A 19,613-nucleotide genomic window follows, 5' to 3' on the forward strand; every position below is an offset into this window, starting at 1 on the left:
CTTTTCCATCTCTAGTCTAGTGGACAGTAAACAGGCAAACAGAAACACTTGGAAATCTTCAGCACCCATTAGCTAGTCCCAAACAAACTCTACAAGCGCCCCCTACTGTCCGGCATGTGCAACTGCATGTCAGGGTCCTCATATGTTGCACACCCAAAAGCACCACTTGCACACGTTTTCATACAAAATAAAAATTCTACTTTTGCCATGATCTTTCTATGAAATCTTTCTGTGTATTTGTTCCTTCCCTCCTTGAATGCATGCTGATAAGCAACCAGTAATTCATGACATGAGCAGTATTTCTGTAGGATGAGGGTGGAGTGAGTGACCATTCCCCTTTAAAAGCAGGGCAAAGAAGCAAACCCTCATTTCTATTAACTCTTTGCTGCTTCTCAGTCCGTTTCTTAAGCTCAAGGTAAGTATTTGCAGTCTTGTCTGTTAGGATTGTGATTATTATCTATTTTATTAGGTATACACATTAATTGTTAATAGTTCAGGTGTTTTTCTGTGTGTGCTTTTTTTGTGTGTTAGATATTTTTTTCCATGCAGAATTAAATGTTATTTTGGTGTTGTGTTTTTTTGTTTGTTTAGTTTTTTATTACATTGAGTTCTGGAAAGACTACTGTTTGCTGAATTACGGTATTTTGCTTATGAATAGAAACCTTGTGTTGTTTGTGCTGCACCCAGCAGTCAGTAGGATACTTTTTTTTATTTTTTTTTTATAATAAAAATAAAACAAAAATAGGTCCACTATGTATAACATAAACTGGCATGAATTTGAAACTGGAGCTCAGATGATTTTTGTGCTCCAGTATTCTTGATTCCTGACCAAACCACGAGGGCTGGTGTGTAATGGAGGAGCTACTCCCTTTTTAACCCTTTATATAATTAATAACATTAAAATGCATGAGATAACGCCTATAAAACATGTAAAGTCACTACAGGGAGAGGCTGGTGGACTTGTATCTGTCCTTAGAACTATAAAAGCATTGAAAGCAATGTAAACAATGATCCATGTGTGTGAATTGAATGCCTGAGTTGAATACACATGCTCCCTGAAAATCGCGTTTTTCATCAATTGCACTCAAATGTATCGGAAGTAAACGTAAGGATTTGGAAATAAACCTCTATAATGGCGGTCGTCGTCATTTATACAAACAATTTTGTTATTTATTCAACGCAAGATAAGTTGAACCGATTCATTTAAACTGATTCAGTTGAACCGATTCAGTTGAACCGATTCCGTGGTACTTTATCAGTGTTGTACTTTATTTAGATGTTAGCCTGGAGAGGGTTGCCAAGTCGTCCCATAGCCATTTAGCCCACACATGTGGGACCTTATATAGCAAAGTGTGTGCCTTTCAAAATCATGTCCAATCAACTAAATTTAATACAGGTGGAGTTGTAGAAACATCTCAAGGATGTTCAGTGGAAACAGGATGCACCTGAGCACAATTTTAAATGTCATGACAAAGGCTGTGAATACTTATGTACATGTGATTTATTTTTAATTTTTTTTAACAAACTTCTTTTACTTGTTATTATGGGTTTTTGTATGTGGAATTCTGAGGAAAATACTTATTTTTATCCTTTTTTGGAATAAAGTTGTAACATAACAAAATGTGGAAAAAGTGAAGCGCTGTGAATACTTTCTGGATGCATACTTTTTCTTTTTTTGGCTGCTCCCATTAGTGGTCGCCACAGTGGATCATCTGTCTCCATACCCCCCTGTCCTCTACATCTGCTTCTTTCACCCAAACGACCTGCATGTCTTCCCTCATCACATCCATTAACCTCCTCCTTGGTCGTCCTCTTTTCCTCCATCCTGTTGGCTCCATCCTCAGCATTCTCCTACCGATATACACCAGGTCCCTCCTCTACACATGTCCAAACCATCTCAATCAGGCCTTTCTTTCTATGTCTCCAACACGTCCTACATGCGCTGTCCTTTTAATAAACTCATTTCTAATCCTTTCCACCGTTGTCACTCCTAATGAAAACCTCATTCATCTTCAGCTCTGCTGCCTCCAGCTCCACCTCCTGTCTTACTCAGTGCCACTGTCTCTAAACCATACAACATCGCAGGTCTGACTAAATCTAAATACTAAATCTAAAATCTAAATATCCACCTTCTCCACCTTTTCTCCCTTAAACCGCACCACTCCACTCCCCTCCCTCTTATTCACACACATGTACTCTGTCTTACTCCAACTGACTTTCATTCCCCTTCTCTCCAGCATGTACCTCCTCCTCTCCAGGCCCTTTTCAACCTACTCCCCACTTTTACCACAAATCACAATATCATCCACAAACATCATAGTCCACAGAGACTGACCTCGTCAGTCAACTTGTCCATCACCAATGCAAACAGGAAAGGGCTCAGTGCCGATCCTTGATGCAGTTCCACCTCCACCTTGAACCAGTCTGTCGTTCCTAATGCATACTTCACTGCTGTCACACTGTGCTCATACATGTCCTGCACCACCCTCACATACTTCTCTGACACACCTGAGTTTCTCATACAATACCACAACTCCTCTATCTGCACCCTGTCAAACGCTTTCTCTAAATCCACAAACACACAATGCAGCTCCTTCTGACCTTCTCTATACTTCTCCTTCAACATTCTCAAAGCACATAATGCTCTTCCTCGGCATGAAACCATAATGTTGCTCACAGATGGTCACCTCTTCTCTCCGCCTGGATTCTACTCTTTCCCATAACTTTATGGTGTGACTTATCAACTTAATTCCCCTGTAGTTACTGCAGGTCTGCAGTCTCCCTTATTCTTAAAGATCAGTACCAGGCATTAGGCATCCTATCACCTTCCAGAATCTTGTTAAACAATCTGGTAAAAAACTCCATCTCTCCTAAACATCTCCACACTTCTGGATGCACTGTATATATATATATATATATATATATATATATATATATATATATATATATATATATATATATATATATATATATATATACACAGTACAGACCAAAAGTTTGGACACACCTTCTTATTCAAAGAGTTTTCTTTATTTTCATGACTATGAAAATTGTAGATTCACACTGAAGGCATCAAAACTATGAATTAACACGTGGAATTATATATGGAATTATATACATAACAAAAAAATGTGAAACAACTGAAAAATGTCATATTCTAGGTTCTATAAAGTAGCCACCTTTTGCTTTCATTACTGCTTTGCACACTCTTGGCATTCTCTTGATGAGCTTTAAGAGGTAGTCACCTGAAATGGTCTTTCAACAGTCTTGAAGGAGTTCCCCGTGAGATGCTTGGCACTTGTTGGCCCTTTTGCCTTCACTCTGCGGTCCAGCTCACCCCTAAACCATGTCGATTGGGTTCAGGTCCGGTGACTGTGGAGGTCAGGTCATCTGGCGCAGCACCCCATCACTCTCCTTCTTGGTCAAATAGCCCTTGATGCCTTCAGTGTGACTCTACAATTTTCATAGTCATGAAAATAAAGAAAACTCTTTGAATGAGAAGGTGTGTCCAAACTTTTGGTCTGTACTGTATATGGTGCCACAAGCTTTAATTATAAACAAGATTCCTCTGCAGTGTATCGGCCTGTTTTACAACAATTTATTGTCCTATAGCAACACACTGTAAATTTCTTTCTCACATTTACATATCTGTCTAAAACAAAATGGTTACTGTAGTCTGAACAAAAGAGGTAGTGTTCAGGCCTACTCTATTTTACGTCCCAAAAAGTCATGCCTTGAAATGTTCCCATCAGGCCTTTGTTCTCAGTGGTAACCTGACTTCCCCTATGGAACTATTTTGCGGACTATTTTTAAAAACAAATTGCAAATACCTCCAAACGCCCCGCCCCTTTACTTTTCACAGACATAAAAACACTGAAAAATCAGCCACTGCCCTGTCTTTAATGAGGTTGTTTATGACAAATCATCTACCTTGGTAATGGATCTAAACATCCAGACATCACTGAAAATCACAGCACAACTATGAACAATTTTTTAATTTCTGATGTAACTTTCTTGCCTCTTTTCAGAATCTAAATTCAACACATTATGGCTGTCGAGGGAGGAATGAAGTTCATAAAATTCCTGATTTTTATCTTCAACGTTTTCTTCTGGGTAAGTCTTCATGTCATTGTAATGTCATTGTAGCATCACTGGGAATTAGACATCGCAACATCATTAGTTGCATTTCCTATGTTTGTTCTAATATCTGCCTGATTAGCTTATTTTCTCTGACTTTCTTGTGAAAAAAAAAGGGAAATATTCCTATAGACTTGGCAACCACTTTGAACCGTTTTATTGCTCGTAACTGCTGAGAAATTAGACACCGTCAAGTGATCACCATCTGGGATTCTCAGTGAACTTCCTGTAATATTTTTTAAAGCCAGACAGCTGAAATAAAACAGTGGATAATCATTCTTGTAATAACACTCCAAATTCAGTATCACAGACACATGTGACTTGCTCTAGAAGGAAAATAATCTGAATCAGGATAATGAGACATATTTTGTATTGTACTTTATTTAAATGTTATCCTGGAGGGTGTTTAGAGTTTTTTCAACTTAAGGACAAGTTTAATTGTCCTATTGTTAATGCTGTTATTACATGATTAGATTCTAGAGGTTATGAAGTAAGTACAGTGGTTAAACAACGCCAAATAGCCTTCCTTTGCCATGGCTTCTCTGGCAGGTCTAAGAGAAAAAACTAACTGCTGATTGTCAGTAGCCCAAAAAACAATGTGTTTAAAGTATTTGCTGACCAGAAATGAATTGAAATTAATTTTAATCAGGTTATTAAGATGTATTTACTGAATCAGTGTTGTACATTATTTAGATGTTACCCTGGAGGGTGTTGCTAATAGGTCATTGCAAACACGTTGCAAATGTACAGTTTGCCTGGTAATGTCCTATTGTTAATGCTGTTATTACATCTGGAAGTTGTGTGAATTGGTCTTAGGACCAGTCTAAAGTTTGTTCCAACTGTTCCAGGAAGTTGCCATGGCTTCTCTGTTAGTATAAGAGAAAAAACAAACTGCTGATTGTCAGTAGCTCTAAGAACAATGTGTTATATTGCATTCCAACACAGTCTCATGGCATGTTGTGATACAGTCATTATTAATTAATCTATTGATTCGTTTACATGGACACGAATTTCTCTCTTTCTTCGTGTCACTCAGCACGACTGGCTCTGTCTGGCTCCGTCTCCATGTCATCATTGTATCATGGGTAATGCTGACAGAAATGTGTTTGGGTTACGGTTATACTGTAATAAATGTGTTCGTGTCTAATTAACGCAGTCTCCTTAATTAACTAGTCGAATTTATTTACTGAATTCTGACAAAATTTAAGATTTTAACTGATTAAATGTTAAGTAATGGTGCTTGAAGATTAATAAATCAATAGCAAATGAGAAAGAAAAATAACACAGCACACCTAGTGGCGAAAAGAAAAAATACTTCTTATTGAAATACATTACCGGTACATGGAAAGTATAAATGTCATATTGTAGGTTCTTCAAAGTAGCCACCTTTTGCTTTGATTACTGCTTTGCACACTCTTGACATTCTCTTGATGAGCTTCAAGAGGTAGTCACCTGAAATGGTCTTCCAACAGTCTTGAAGGAGTTCCCCGAGAGATGCTTGGCACTTGTTGGCCCTTTTGCCTTCACTCTGCGGTCCAGCTCACCCCTAAACCATGTCGATTGGGTTCAGGTCCGGTGACTGTGGAGGCCAGGTCATCTGGCGCAGCACTCCATCACTCTCCTTCTTGGTCAAATAGCCCTTGATGCCTTCAGTGTGACTCCACAATTTTCATAGTCATGAAAATAAAGAGAACTCTTTGAATGAGAAGGTGTGTCCAAACTTTTGGTCTGTACTGTATATATTTCTATATCTATATACGTGACTATATTACGAAATGCCGTGAAACTGGGATCTGTATTCGCTGATCAGGGATTAAATTTGATTTGAAGGGACCCATGAATTCTTTTTCTTTTGATTCTGGTTCCTCTCAAGGTTTCTCAGGAAGCTTTTCCTTGCCAGGGTCAGCAACGACTTTCACATCCAGGGATAAGCTTTATCGACTAATTCATGAATTTAAAATGTAACTTTCTAATCTACTTATTTCTGCAAAGCTGCTTTGGGAATATGTGGATTATAAAAACAAATAAAGCTGAATTGAATTACACATGTTGAATGCATCTGATGTTAGGTGTGCTTTTTAAAGGTATGGATCGCTCCACACAACAGAAAGTACACTATAATCAGTTCAAAGCTATATTTGGCAGTGAATCCTTAGCCTTCCAGCTATTTTTAGACACAACATACAATATCTGCATGCTCGCTTTCTATTTTAAAGGGACGTGTCAGAAATGAAAACAAGATTGAGTAGTGCTGTTTTTGAATCATGTTTTGAACAGCGAACATTTCGCTTTAGCTTTCATTTTGACTAGTAGCAAAATGTTTTGTCTGATTTGAAATACAGCTTATATACAGTCATATACAATTTTTTCTGAAGCACTCCTGATTGTGAGTGAGTGAGACTGTAATGTCACCTCGTAACGAGGTTTTATCAGAAATCATGTGACATATGTCAGTATCGATATTCTTCTGCAGCCATTAATCAGAGGTTCTGGGTCTGGCAGAAGGCCTGGAAAAAGAGAAAGCTCCTGGGTTATTCAGGAAGCTGTGCAAAAAGTAGAAGGGGCTCGATTCCAGCAGCTTGATTCTTTGTCCGATCTGCTGCCTGCTTTTTACCCAGAATATAGTCTGGGAAAATATTCTGTTTGCATCTTTCAGGGATGACACAGCATGCTCTGTAGCGAGATGTCTTGGGCTGGATAATGAGGAAACTCATTCTAATTGCATATGCTCACTAGCTAATGGCATTATAAGGGAAGTGAAATAGCTTGCTGGGTAATTAGGAATGATTTTGCTTTGTAACTGAATTACAACATGGAGCAAATGGATTTCTGAAGCGAAAGAAATTATTTAACAGAGATAGACGTCCAGGAAAGTCCCTTTTTTTTTTTTTGTGAGGTAATGGAGCTTCTCTGCACTTGGTTTTGCAAAACAAATACAGACAGATTTAACATTTGAATTCGAATCTTCTTTGGCAAGAGTTCTTTTTATAGTCCATCATGTTGAAGTTCCAGCTGCTCGTTTGTTACTCTTGCAGATGAGTTATTTGATTCAAATTCAAAATTTTCCTACATTTTATTTAGGAAGAATTAGATTGATGTTAACTACATCTACATTTTGTTATCATTATTATGACTGCTCTGAATTAGCTGTGATAGGCCGGCAGTGCAATTTGGCCAAGCTAACACTATCTAATGGTGTATCTGTAGAAGATCCTTATGGCTTGGCATCGTGCCAGAGGCTAAATGATCCCAAACATTGGTTCAGTCTCCAGTGACTAGACATACAGTATGTCATTGAAACGTTTATACTGGACAGAAATTTAAGGGGTACGAGTCACACATTACATTGTGCGTTACAGTGCTCCCCGAAAGAGACGCTATAATAATGTTTCAGAAGCTGTTTAGATTGTAAGAGAGCTGTATGCAGAGCTGCATTAATAGGCATATTAGTGAGCTAGCAAGCGAAATATGTAAATAATGTGTCTTAAACAAACCAGCCAGGCTGCTGTTTGTGTAACTGTTTCTTCTGTAAGTGTAATTGATAATAGAGGCGATGCATTTATTTTAAATATTTAGTTCATTGTTGCTGTCTGTCTAGCTTTGTGGCCTGGCTGTCATCGTGGTTGGAGTTTTAGTAGGGTCGACCCTGAAGAGCCTCCCTGAGGTGGAACAGACTGCTAGCAAGGGCACCTCCGCTGTGATTATCGTCATCGGTGTCATCATCTTCTTAGTCGCGTTCTTTGGGTGCTGTGGAGCATGGAAAGAGAACTACTGCATGGTCACCACGGTAAGGCAAGAAGCACAAATGAAATGTTTACAGTGGTTAATGTATTGTAGGGGAAAAAATGAGACATTCTTGACCAGAATGGAGTGAACTGATATTTACAGACATAACACTATGGCATTATAACATTATGACTGGTGAGAAAATAACACTGATTATCTTTTCATCATGGCACCTGTTAGTGGGTGGGATTTATTAGGCAACAAGTGAACATTTTGTCGTTAATGTACAAATGGGCAAGCGTAAGGATTTGATTGAGTTTAGCAAGGACCAAATTGTGATGGCTAGGCGACTGGGTCAGAGCATCTCCAGAACTGCAGTTCTTGTGGGGATACTTTGGGAAATACTTATAGACAGAATAATGACCACTGTATTTTTAATTCAGTTTAATAAAATGTATACAAATTGTTATAAATTGTATTACGAATTAAAGAGCAGTCCCACATAGCGAGCTATAGAGATTCTTTCACAATAAGCTGAAAGGGATGTTTTTTAAGACTCAAGCTTTAAAAAGAAAGCCTTCTATGTGCTAAGGATAACCTCATACAGTGTCTCATGGTTTTGCTTCATGGTACACTCTTTAGGTCCAGCCAGATGCTTTACTAGGTTTATTGCTTCAGTATGAATAGATCCTGTTATAAGTTTTTACATAAAGCAGCTGCACATTGTAATGCATGTCTGAACAACAGCATTTGAAAAATGATTACTTCTTGTTTCTTCTCCAGTTTGTTGTCCTGCTTTCCCTTATCTTGATCGCTGAAATTTTGCTAGTCATCGGTGGCTATGTCTTAACTAACACGGTGAGATTTTTAACAATTTAATCCTATGATGTGCTTTTCTTTCATATTTTACCAAAAAACAATTTTTTAATTTTTTTTTCCAAACTACAAACACAATCCAGACAATCCCTTATTTTTCTTCTTACAGGTGACCATGGTAATGGACGAAGCTGTGAAGTCAATGATAAAGGAGTACAAAACAGACAAAGAGTTAAAGGAAAGCATGGACAATCTGAACCAAGAGGTTTGATTCATTTTCTATTGCAGCAGCTTTAAAAGTAGTTCCGACAGCAAGGCAAATTTCAGGATAAAATGAATGCACTCGTTCAAAAACAGTGGCAGGACAAACTATTTGCCCCTTTATGATTTTTTTGAAAACATTTTTTGTATATTTCTTACATTTCAACCTATGCAGAAATGCAATTTTAAACGGATCATTTCATTCACTAAAGGAATTAGCAGTAATTGACAGGAATTTTTCCAGCAATGTGAAATCATTTAAAACGACTAAACAATGGTGCCTATAGTCCATGCGACAATGGTCTTTTAAACCTTTGCTTTCGTCACTTACTCATCATAAACACTCGCATGGAAAACAGAACATGACACAACGGGAATCATGGTACCTTTCCACTGCAACCAAACTCAAGACAGCTTGCTCGAGGTAGTCTCAGTTTCGGCACTGTGGTCTGTAAGATAACTTTCACGTTGCCAATTTTTGATATGAACTGCCCACTGTTTCGGACTGAACTGTATGCTGAACTGAACAAAGCCCACTATGCCGGCATCCATAAAAATAGAAGGACTGTAATCAGAAATACAAATCAGTTTGAAAAATAAACTGGGAAAATAAACCTCAACCAAACCTTGTGATGAATCTCCTATGAAGTAAGCAGCCTACTAAAATTTACCCAAGAGCACATTCACAGCTCATGCAGGAATTGACCCATATGAACATCTAACATATGGCGGGTCTCACTTGCTTTAGCTAGGCTCAACAGTTTTCATTGCATTACTCAAAAGGTGAGTGGGCAAACTGGTTTCCATCTTAGAACTGCTAAACAAGAGGATCATAAAGGGTTTTTAAAGAACACCAACAGAACTGTATGGTACCATGAAATGGTAATGAAAAATGTAATTTGGTGTAAAAAAAAAATGCTTTTATTGAAAAAATCAGGTTGCTAAGTAAGTTTTCCTAAATAACACAAGGCGACCATGGAATGCTGACAATTGTTTGGAACCAGAGCGCCCTCATTTAGACCCCCTCGCCCTTAGTTTTAATAGAGCAGTGGAGTGGTGCACAATGAGCATTCACTGAAAAACCTTTTATAAGATTGGTGATAGTGTGAGTGCTGCGTAAAGGGAATTTCTGCATCATTGCCAGTAAGGACGCCATGATTGCTTCCCATCTGCTAATTTCGAAAAAATTAGATCAGCCTTAAAAAAGTCCAGGTGGTGTTTCGAATAGTCTACACACCAGAGAATATCGAGGCTGTTCGGGCTGCAATCGTGAGGAGCCCTCGCCACTCCTTTTCATGACGGCAAAAAACGAAAGCTTGAAGCACCTCTTGACACTCGTTATAAGCCAGTGCATTATAACTAGTGTCAAGGGGTTCTGAACAAGGTCTGCACTGGGTGCAAACAATTGCTGACGCCCCAGGATCGCCAACTCCTAGTTCCATAGTTTCCTGTTGCCTGTTTCTCCCTGTATTCTTATATAATTTATAACTTATATAATAACTTTTATAATAACTTCTATAATACTCATTTAACATACTGCAATTTATTGTAAATAGGCCATTATGCACTTCTGCTTAGATGCTAATGGCATTTCATTGGCTCTGTATATGTACTTTGCACAATGACAATAAAGTTGAATCCAATCGAGTCGATGAATTTGCTAATCATCAAGCCGTTTCTTTGTGTGCAAGTGTAGATGCAATGCTGTGGAGTAAAGAACGCTTCTGACTGGGTGGACTTTCAGCCTGACAATATATCTGTCCCCGACTCCTGCTGCAAGAACGTCACGCTGAACTGTGGAGCCAGAGCCATGAAGGACAGCAACAAAATCTACACCGAGGTGAACCCTCTACTTCTGAACCATTATTTTTCAGTTATTTTACTTTGTAAAAGGCACTAATGTTGATCCTGGCTTGTTGTGCTGTAGGGTTGTGGGACTGTTCTGCAGGATGTGCTCAAGGGAGTCATGCTCTGGGTTGGAGTTGTAGTTCTTGTCACTGGCTTCATAGAGGTAACAGTTTTCTTTTTCACTGCTATCCAAGTCTACAAAATTCCACTTCCTCTTCTCACCTCTCTTTTGTTTTCTTTTGTGTTTGCTTTAGATCTTGGGTATCGTGCTTGCCTGTACGTTGATGTATGGAATCCGCAAAGGCTTTGAGGTGAGGTGAATTTCAGAAGAATCTAATGTATTTTGTAACTGCAGAGTAAAAGGTGAAAATGTATTCCATTAAATCCAATACATATGAAGGTTAGTTTTCTTTATGAAACGTTATTTTAGAAAGGTTTTTTTTTTTTTTTTAAACCTGCCTGTATGTTAATTTCTTTTTAAAGTTTTAAGAGATTTCGGAATATGTAAGAAGTTGTCACTATATTATATATTTTTTAATTAACTTTTAATTAACTTTTTAACTTTTAAAATTTTTTAATAGATTTTTTATTTAACTTTTTAGTAACATATTAACCAGAGAACAATATAACTGGAAATATAGGAGAGAGGAAAATGCCATAAATGTAAAAGTTAATCTATGCCAATGCCAAAGTCTGCATATAATCTGTCAAATGCCAATACCAAATTTGCATAATGTCAGCCAAATGCCATAACTGTGAATGTAAAAAAACAAAACAATGAATAGACCTTGTACAGGCCGAATTTTATAACAATTATGACCACTGATTATCTCTTCATCATGGCACCTGTTAGTATGTGGGATACATTAGGCAGCAAGTGAACATTTTGCCTTCAAAATTGACGTGTTAGAAGCAGGAAAAATGGGCAAGCGAAAGGATTTGAGCAAGTTTGACAAGGGCCAAATTGTGATGTCTAGACAATTGGGTCAGAACATTTCCAAAACTGCAGCTCTTGTGGGATGTTCCTGGTCTGTAGTGGTCAGTATCAACCAAAAGTGCTCCAAGGAAGGAACAGTGGTGAACCAGTGACAGGGTTACGGGCGGCTGAGGTTCATTAATGCACGTAGGGAGAGAAGGCTGGTCCGCTTGGTCCGATCCAACAGACGAGCTCCTGTAGCTCAAAATGCTGAAGAAGTTCATGCTGTTAATGTTCGATGTGTCAGAACTGTTTTGTCATTAAAAAAATATCACTGAAAGGGATACTAATAAAGATAAGATGTTCAGGTACGATAAAAAGTTTCAGTCGAATGAATAACATGCTACAAATCCCAAAGATTTATAGACTTATACCAGCCTTTTAACGAAAGAAGGTTATCATTGACCAGATTAACAGTATATTTTTATGCAAGACAAATCTAGAATATAAAAAAACTAGCAAATGTATCTAGTAATTACCCGACTGATACCAAACTCAAAGACAAACGATCCAGATCTAGTTCAAATCCAAATATTCTTCTCATAGCACGAATGACCAATAAGTCTTAATGATGCCATATACAGTAAATAACTCCTACCTTAGCCTTACTTTTAGCGCATGCTAATGCTACTGATCAGTGTATTGTACCTTAATAGCTCTAGTAGTTTTACATATTAAGATCTTACATTTACATTTATGGCATTTGGCAGACGCTTTTATCCAGAACGACAGTCATTTATATATCCAACATCTTAACCACTAAGCTACCACCTCTCAGGCTCCCGTCATATTTTCCCCACACTTTCCTCCTCTGTTACGTTTATTTAAAGCTCCCTCTCCCATAGCCTTTTAAGGTCCTGCATTCCTGCTACCTCATGTAAACAAACGGACATTTGAAGAGAAAAAACTAAGGAGATTGTTGTAAGAGATGTTAAAAATGTAATCCTAATTTGGAAAAATCCCAAAAGGCAAATTTTTTTTTTTAAACCATTTTTTTTTTTAAACATGAGGAAACTTTTATTAAAGAGTCTACAGAGTTAGTGTGGCAGATTTTACATCCTGGATCTGAGATGTTCCACAGAAAGTTTTGGCAGAGTTGGTATGGATGTTATTGTGTCCTGAGGTACAACAGAGTGTGCCTTTAACATATTAAGCATAATCGGTTTTGCACAGAATGCTGCCATTTATTTGGGATTTCTCATAAACAGTAAATCTATATACAGTGAGGAAAATAAGTATTTGAACACCCCACTATTTTCTCCCACTTAGAAATCATTGAGGGGTCTAAAATTGTCATCGTAATTGCATGTCCACTGTGAGAGACATAATCTAAAAGAAAAAATCCAGAAATTACAATATATGTTTGTATGATACAGCTGCAAATAAGTATTTGAACACCTGTCTATCAGCTAGAATTCTAATCCTCAAAGACCTGTTAGTCTGCCTTTAAAATGTCCACCTCCACTACATTTATTATCCTAAATTAGATGCACCTGTTTGAGGTCGTTAGCTGCATAAAGACACCTGTCCACCCCATACAATCAGTAAGAATCCAACTACTAACATGGCCAAGACCAAAGAGCTGTCCAAAGACACTAGAGACAAAATTGTACACCTCCACAAGGCTGGAAAGGGCTACGGGGAAATTGCCAAGCAGCTTGGTGAAAAAAGGTCCACTGTTGGAGCAATCATTAGAAAATGGAAGAAGCTAAACATGACTGTCAATCTCCCTCGGACTGGGGCTCCTTGCAAGATCTCACAAGGAAGGTGAGAAATCAGCCCAGAACTACACGGGAGGAGCTGGTCAATGACCTGAAAAGAGCTGGGACCACCGTTTCCAAGGTTACTGTTGGTAATACACTAAGACGTCATGGTTTGAAATCATGCATGGCACGGAAGGTTCCCCTGCTTAAACCAGCACATGTCCAGGCACGTCTTAAGTTTGCCAATGACCATTTGGATGATCCAGAGGAGTCATGGGAGAAAGTCATGTGGTCAGATGAGACCAAAATAGAACTTTTGGGTCATAATTCCACTAAACGTGTTTGGAGGAAGAAGAATAATGAGTACCATCCCAAGAACACCATCCCTACTGTGAAGCATGGGGGTGGTAGCATCATGCTTTGGGGGTGTTTTTCTGCACATGGGACAGGGCGACTGCACTGTATTAAGGAGAGGATGACCGGGGCCATGTATTGCGAGATTTTGGGGAACAACCTCCTTCCCTCAGTTAGAGCATTGAAGATGGGTCGAGGCTGGGTCTTCCAACATGACAATGACCCGAAGCACACAGCCAGAATAACCAAGGAGTGGCTCTGTAAGAAGCATATCAAGGTTCTGGCGTGGCCTAGCCAGTCTCCAGACCTAAACCCAATAGAGAATCTTTGGAGAGAGCTCAAACTCCGTGTTTCTCAGCGACAGGCCAGAAACCTGACTGATCTAGAGAAGATCTGTGTGGAGGAGTGGGCCAAAATCCCTCCTGCAGTGTGTGCAAACCTGGTGAAAAACTACAGGAAACGTTTGACCTCTGTAATTGCAAACAAAGGCTCCTGTACCAAATATTAACATTGACTTTCTCAGGTGTTCAAATACTTATTTGCAGCTGTATCATTCAAATAAATAGTTAAAAAATCATACATTGTGATTTCTGGATTTTTTTTTTTTTATTATGTCTCTCACAATGGACATGCACCTACGATGACAATTTCAGACCCCTCCATGATTTCTAAGTGGGAGAACTTGCAAAATAGCAGGGTGTTCAAATACTTATTTTCCTCACTGTAGATCGAGCCAGATAGATTCAGGATGCTCTTCGTTTTTGTTTTTCACTCAAGCAACAATTCAGTCCTTTTATCACTTATTTTGGTAGCAAAATTAAACTAAAACTATAGGGTAATAAGAACCTTCCATTAAATGGTTAATCCTTTTATAAAAATACAAATATTTCTATTATCATTTATACTTCTAGGAACAACTGGAGAGAATCTTAGAAATATTGAATTATATGACTTTCAACATTTCTATCAGCATTTGGTGCTTGAGCTTATGTGGACTCTATATACCGATCGAAAGGTTGGGGTTTTAGGCCCTGGTATTGCCAAGCTGCCACTCTTGGGGCCCCTGAGCAAGGCCCTTAACCTAAATAAAACAGGCGGTGCTGTATCATGGCTGACCCTGCACTCTGACCCTAGCTTCCGAACATCACTGGGATATACAAAAGAAAGAATTGCACTGTCTTTATATTTCTTTCTTCAAGTGTGAAATCTCTGACCTTTTGTACAAAGAAGTTAAAGTGGTCAAATATTCAGAACATTTGTTCTTGGATTTAACTGATGGTCTGTAAACAGTGCAAAATTATTAATATTAAATTTCACATTCCGAGATCATTTCGACATTTTTTTCTAAATAATAAACCTTTCTGTTCAGTTATTTTGTTTCATTTGATTTTATATAGCTATCATTTCTGTGAGCATTCTAGACCATTAGGTGGCGCTAATATTTAACTACACTATTTACACCATTTTCGTATTTTTAAATGTACGTTCGAGTGACATGCACGTGGACATTCAAGTGCGACTTTTACAGTAGTGTGACTTTACTGCATTCAGAAACTGTCCAGGATTACAGCCATGAACTCCATTACCCATAAGCCCCTGCATGTAAATGTCTTTGTCACCATAATGAGCACATGTACAAGTCTGGCCTAGCACCACACCTTCCCCAAGCTTGGTCAGAATTACAATCAGGATAGTTTATTGAACCCACAAGAACATTTATTAGGTTGCTCACAGTACAATTAAAGTAAAATTAAATATTTATTAAGATATATATTAAGTATAGAGTCAATGCTGTGAGTCTTGTTCCATGGTTCAGGTTTATGTTATTTGTTTCTTTGTTGCATCGTTTAGTGTTCTTTTTTTTTACTTGAGTATATTCCGCCCTTATGTGCTTTCCTTCGTATCACATGACATTCTGTTGAACAAGTTACAGTTTTTCTTAGTTGCTTTGGATCATTTCTCAGATAAAAAATGAAATTCTCAAAACTACTTGTTTTTACAACCTGCGCATCATGTAGTCGCTTGTGCTCATCATGCAGGCAAATTTTTTGTTGCTTTGAACAAATTGTTAATGTTTTGGTTCATTCGTTTAATTGATTGTGTACAAGTGTCTGCTGTTTCCTACATTGTTTATGTCATATCGATGGTTAAACCAGTTGTCGTAATCTGTCAAGCTTACAGTTTTTCTCAGCTGCTTTGGAGCGTTTCTCTAATCATCCTTTATATTTATAAACCAGTAAGTGCATTTTGCAAAACAATTTGTACAAACAGCACAAAACATTGGATTTCTTGCAAAAGCCTGTACGTTTCTCAAAATACTTCATCTCTCAAAAGTAAGTATTTGTGTCAATGAACATCTCATTACCATCAGAATGAAAAGTCCCTTTTGTGATTGTTTACAAACAAGATCATCAAAATGTTTAGTCGTGTTGTCAGTATGATGCACAGTTTCAGGATTTCTTGATATAAATATGGTTTGGGTTATAATGATTAAAAATGCAGAAAATTTGACTTCCTTCTGTTTGGCATTTATGAATTTCAGCAGCACAAATTTATATATTTGATTGTATATTTGATTTATATTGATTGTAAGAGACCCGACAGGATTCACACTTTTACTGTACTGTAAGTGTTTGTTTGTTTCTTAGTTGTTCATCAATTTTTAGAATGTATAATTCTGTGTTTTGCTCTGTATTCACTCTCCAACTGAAGGTTCACAAGATTCACCTTTGACCTGTTTTAGAGAACTTGTTGATCATCGGTTGATCTGATGCCGTTCACTCGCCTTCATTAGTGACGTTCAAGATTCATCTGCACAATTCATCACTTCAACACATTTACAAAAAAATAAAAGTTTAATAGAAATGTTAGATGACAGATAATGACAACTGGTTTAACCATTTTGCATTCAATGACGTATACAATAAACTGATGCTGAGATGTTTTGGGGGTTAAAACTTTTCAGGTGAAACCAGTATAATATATTTTGATCAACATGAACATTAACAACTGATAATGTGGTGAGGGAAGACATGCAGGTAATTGGTTTGAAAGAGGCAGATGTAGAGGACAGGGGGGTGTATGGAGACGGATGATCCACTGTGGTGCCCCCTAATGGGAGAAGCTGAAAGAAGAAGAATGTAGGAAACATTGTCAGTTGTGTCTTGAATTGATCAATTGTGGAGATGAATCTTGAATGTTACTAATGATGGCGAGCGTAACAGAGACTTTCATAGATGCCAAACAGAAGAAATTCAGCCTTGTGCAATTATTCTATTCCAAACCTTAGTTTATATCAACAATGACACAAGGACTCGTTATTCTGACCCCAATGTCATGAGAGATGAACTAAGGACTTTGAGAAAAGTACAGATGTTTGCAAGAAATCTGTGTTGTGCTGTTTGTACTAATTGTTTTAAAGAATTGACTTACTGCTTTGAATATTAAGGATGATTCGATAAAGGCTCCAACGCAACTGAGAAATACTGTAAGAGAATTTGTATTAAGAAGTGGAAATGTGTAGGAAAAAAACATCAGTTTTATAGGGAAAAGTTTATGCATTCATTAATTTTTGCTTTATTCCTTCCTGAATTTTCTCCGTGCAGATTTAAGACTCCTCGGTGTACTAGGATGGTGCTGATACACACCAAAGAACGCGGCTTTGAAGAGACTCTGCTTTATTTCTGCTGTTGTCATGCACGTTGCCCGGCCAGTGCTGGGATCGTACAATGTAGCCTTCATCACAGTGTTGAGTAAATGACTGTTCTCACAATATGTAATGGAGATGATTACACCATTTATTTATTTTGTGTACATGCAATGTTGTGGTTTGTAGTTTTGCCCTTTTTGTTTCATGCTTATGAACATTCATAGTCCATCATATACTATTCAGAGCAGCCAGGACCCCTTGAAAACAAGCCAAATTCATGGTATACCTCAAAAACGTAGAGATCAGTAAAGTCCAGTTCATATCTGCCAATCTGCTTAAAATAACTTAAAATGTGACCCATCTAAAGCACGTCATTTTTACACGTGAAGTGTTTCTGAAATAAACATTTGAATGAAGCAGTAAAAACCATGTCATGGCTTAATATCAGATCATTTTGTAGCTTTGCGTCTATCCTAATAATCGAAACAATCCTCCAGGAGCTTCGCGTCTGCCCTAATAATCAAACACAAATGCATTTGTGAAGCAAGTAGACTGTGATTTGTACTGAATTTTAATCATAACTGCAGATCTTACATACTTCCACTGCCAACTGAAAGTTTATGAAGGATGGGGCATTTTAGAGCTTAAGCTAAATAAGCTAAATTTCATTCAAATAGCAAAATGTATGTATTCAAACACTTGTAGGTCATTTGTTCATCCACCAACGTTCAGACTCGAACTAAATGCTTTATCGAAGTGCATTTTGTTGTTTGTTGAAGCAGTCCCTAGAAGATAAATCTAGATGCTTAGATTTAAGATTGAGACTGCAAAACAAATATCTGTTCAATGCTGTAAGCTTCATTAGAGTGATCCAGGGCTGCCTTTACCATTTATAATAAATCTGGATCTTTCTTTTTCTTAATAAATAAAAAATAAATACTTTTTCCTGCATACTTACATTTTCTAATACTATAGTATTTAACATAAAGTGATTTCTTGAAATGTAACCCAAAGTCACCTCACACTGCTGATGTTTTCAAATGGTTGTACCACCACATATTGACCTCTTGTGTATTTTGTCCTATTCTTTATAGCATATCTTATATGAAGACTATCATACGTTATGTTAAAGTTCTGGGAAAATGTTGTGATTACACTGTAACATTTCTTTTGCATATGCCTGAGACCTGTGCACAATACTGTATACCTCTACACTTAGACACAAACTCGTGTAAATGAAGTCGACCTCACGAAGAAATCTTCTTAAAGCACTTATGTAGACAGAATGATTTGCTCCAGAATGTTGGGGTGTAAAGTAAATTTACAGTAAAGTAAACTCTGTCACTGTACTTGATATTATAAAGCCATGTTGGTTAATTCTGCTATATAAAGAATTGAACCATTTTTTTGTTTTACATTTAATGTGTGTGTTTATTTCGTTCAACTTTTATTTTTTTTTATAGATTTATAAAGAGATAGCAAAAGTACATACATCCTTCACTCAAGTAGAAGTACAGATACTTATGTTTTAAAAGACTCTGGTAAAAGTTGAAGTACTGACTATACTTTTTCACTCAAGTTATAGTAAAGTAGTTTGGGTTCTGACATGTACTTAAGTTAAAAATAGCTATTACTACTACCTGTTTTAGTGTCACGCTGGTTACTGGACCTCACATCATATTAATACAAAAAAAAATTCTAATTTTGTTATTTAATTATGTATCCAGGCTGAACATCCACCATATGGAACACAAGCTGAAAAAAGATGATGGTGATCAGGAATGTCTCTGTTCTTAGTCATGTTTACATCACTGACTCCCTCTGTCTCATCCACGTTAACCCCAGACTTCTTGTTGCCTTCTGTCTTGCTTGTTGTTAGCTTCATAAACTAGCCTACATCTGTGGTGTGTGAGAGCCAGGAAATAATACACCAGTTGTGGGTTGAAAAAGCTCCACAATGACAAGAAATCGGTTGATGGGCTGAAAATGGAGCTCAATGAGAAGAAGAAATATTGATCATGTCACCAAATAGAATAAAACTAAAGTTACGAGCCTGGATTGAAAATGTAAGGAGTAAGAAGAAAGTACAGATATTTGTGTCAAAATGTTATGAGTAAAAGTAAAAAGACAAAAAAATAAATAG

At 37.5% G+C, this 19,613-nt stretch overlaps 1 protein-coding gene across 2 annotated transcripts; it reads left to right on the forward strand.

Moving 5' to 3' along the window:
- Positions 1 to 173: 173 nt before the first annotated feature.
- LOC310714929 (CD63 antigen-like) lies at positions 174 to 18,874 on the forward strand. 2 transcript variants are annotated; one of them, XM_083521017.1, is made up of 9 exons: positions 174 to 415; positions 4,029 to 4,113; positions 7,736 to 7,924; positions 8,647 to 8,721; positions 8,849 to 8,944; positions 10,637 to 10,780; positions 10,868 to 10,951; positions 11,043 to 11,099; positions 17,427 to 18,874. In XM_083521017.1, the coding sequence occupies exons 2-9, from the start codon at positions 4,048 to 4,050 to the stop codon at positions 17,430 to 17,432; spliced, it is 717 nt and encodes a 238-aa protein (XP_083377143.1). In that variant the 5' UTR covers positions 174 to 415; positions 4,029 to 4,047; the 3' UTR covers positions 17,433 to 18,874. The 2 variants fall into 2 exon arrangements, with proteins under 2 accessions (XP_083377143.1, XP_083377144.1); XM_083521018.1 differs by lacking the exon at positions 174 to 415 and adding an exon at positions 3,861 to 3,934.
- The last annotated feature ends 739 nt before the right edge of the window (positions 18,875 to 19,613 follow it).

Source organism: Silurus aristotelis (genome assembly GCF_946808225.1).
Source record: "Silurus aristotelis genome assembly, chromosome: 19".
NCBI classification, from domain to species: Eukaryota; Metazoa; Chordata; class Actinopteri; order Siluriformes; family Siluridae; genus Silurus; species Silurus aristotelis.